The sequence below is a fragment of the Rhinopithecus bieti genome, unplaced genomic scaffold (assembly GCF_001698545.2).
Source record: "Rhinopithecus bieti isolate Rb0 unplaced genomic scaffold, ASM169854v2 scaffold_38787, whole genome shotgun sequence".
Taxonomy (NCBI): domain Eukaryota; kingdom Metazoa; phylum Chordata; class Mammalia; order Primates; family Cercopithecidae; genus Rhinopithecus; species Rhinopithecus bieti.
In genome coordinates, this window is record NW_016815881.1 from 31512 (window position 1) to 32913 (window position 1402).

General features: G+C 31.0%; 1 protein-coding gene across 1 annotated transcript in view; it reads left to right on the forward strand.

The window, feature by feature from the left end:
- TBC1D8B (TBC1 domain family member 8B) overlaps nucleotides 1-1402 on the forward strand; it is a 33724-nt gene that overhangs the window by 25863 nt on the left and 6459 nt on the right. The window contains exons 11-12 of the mRNA XM_017854104.1: nucleotides 30-113; nucleotides 1139-1195. Of these exons, the coding sequence (XP_017709593.1) occupies nucleotides 30-113; nucleotides 1139-1195 (141 nt within the window). The remainder of the gene's footprint in view (nucleotides 1-29; nucleotides 114-1138; nucleotides 1196-1402) is intronic.

Below are 1402 nucleotides of genomic sequence, written 5' to 3' on the forward strand. Positions count from 1 at the left end.
TGTAATTTGGGTTATTTATATGTTTTCAGCTTATACTGAAGTGAAATCTAAGGATACTTCAAAAGGAGATGAACTTTCCAAGGAAGAATTACTTTATTTCAGCCAGCTCCATGGTAAATACCTGTTTAAAACTTTAACTGTTTTGATGATTAGTCACCCATAAAGATCTTGTTGACTTAGATATACTTTACCCAGCTAAAATTGGGCTTCATTTTACCTTATGCTTCTTTTGTATTACCACAGCACTTAGCATGGTCCATAAATGTTTGACCAGTAAACCAAATTGCATTTTGGGGCTTTGATTTATGGAATTTTTTGCTTATTGGAGACTCAAAAAAGTATTTTGTTTCTACTTATGTTGCAGAAATTTCTAAAATGTATTAGACCATTTTCATGCCTTGATAAAATACAATAGAATATTTGATGATTAAAGGTCATAGCTATTTTTCAAACAGTGAATACTTATTATAAATCACTGTAGGTGTAGGAGACAGGGATGAGTCTGTCTCCAAGACAACATTTAAAGTGATATGAGCTTATTTTTGTGTCCTTTAGTTTATTTTCATAAATATTCAATGTCCTATAGAGGGATGAACCCTGATTAATGTATATTTGTGGTTATTATATGTTAAAGTGTTTGAACATTAAGTTTGAAGGGACCTTACAAATCTCCTCCTTTTGTAGATAAAGGTAAGTCAAGTCTCTTCCTTTTATAGATAAAGGCACTGAGGCCCAGAGAGAAGTGACTTGTGCAAGGTTTCACAGTGAGTTATTGCCACAGTCAGGGCTTTGTAGCACACTCTTCTGACTTCCAGTATGTGCTTTTTTCCCCCTGATAATAAAAGTAATATAACTTTATTTAAAGAAAGTCACAAAGAAGAAAATACCACTCAGAGATAAATACTTAATATTTGGCATACTTCCTTCTAAGATTTTTTAAAATATGGATTTCCCCAAGTGTTCTTTTACTGTGAAAGTTTTGGAATATTTTGTCTTCTGATGATAGGTCAAGTCAGCTAAAATTTGTTTGCAGAACTGAATAAAGTAATGTGCTTATACGTCTATACGAAATATTATTTTACTTTCAAAGAGTATTTGTTAAACATCCTACAGAATGCAATTGCATCTCTTCTTCTAGTTTCCAAGCCTGAAAATGAGAAGGAAGCAGAATCAGCAAAACACAGCCCTGAAAAAGGTACTATGATCTAGGAGTTATCATTTAATTTATTTAGTTATTGTTTATGTAAATAAGGATAGCTACAAAGGGGGAAAAGATGGATTCCTTTTAAATGCTATTGATGTCTCAGAAATTATAGAAAATATGATAGTAAATGACCCATATTCATTTAATTTTATTATTTTAAAAAGATTTATTTTTAATTTCAAAAGTAATAGATAATTC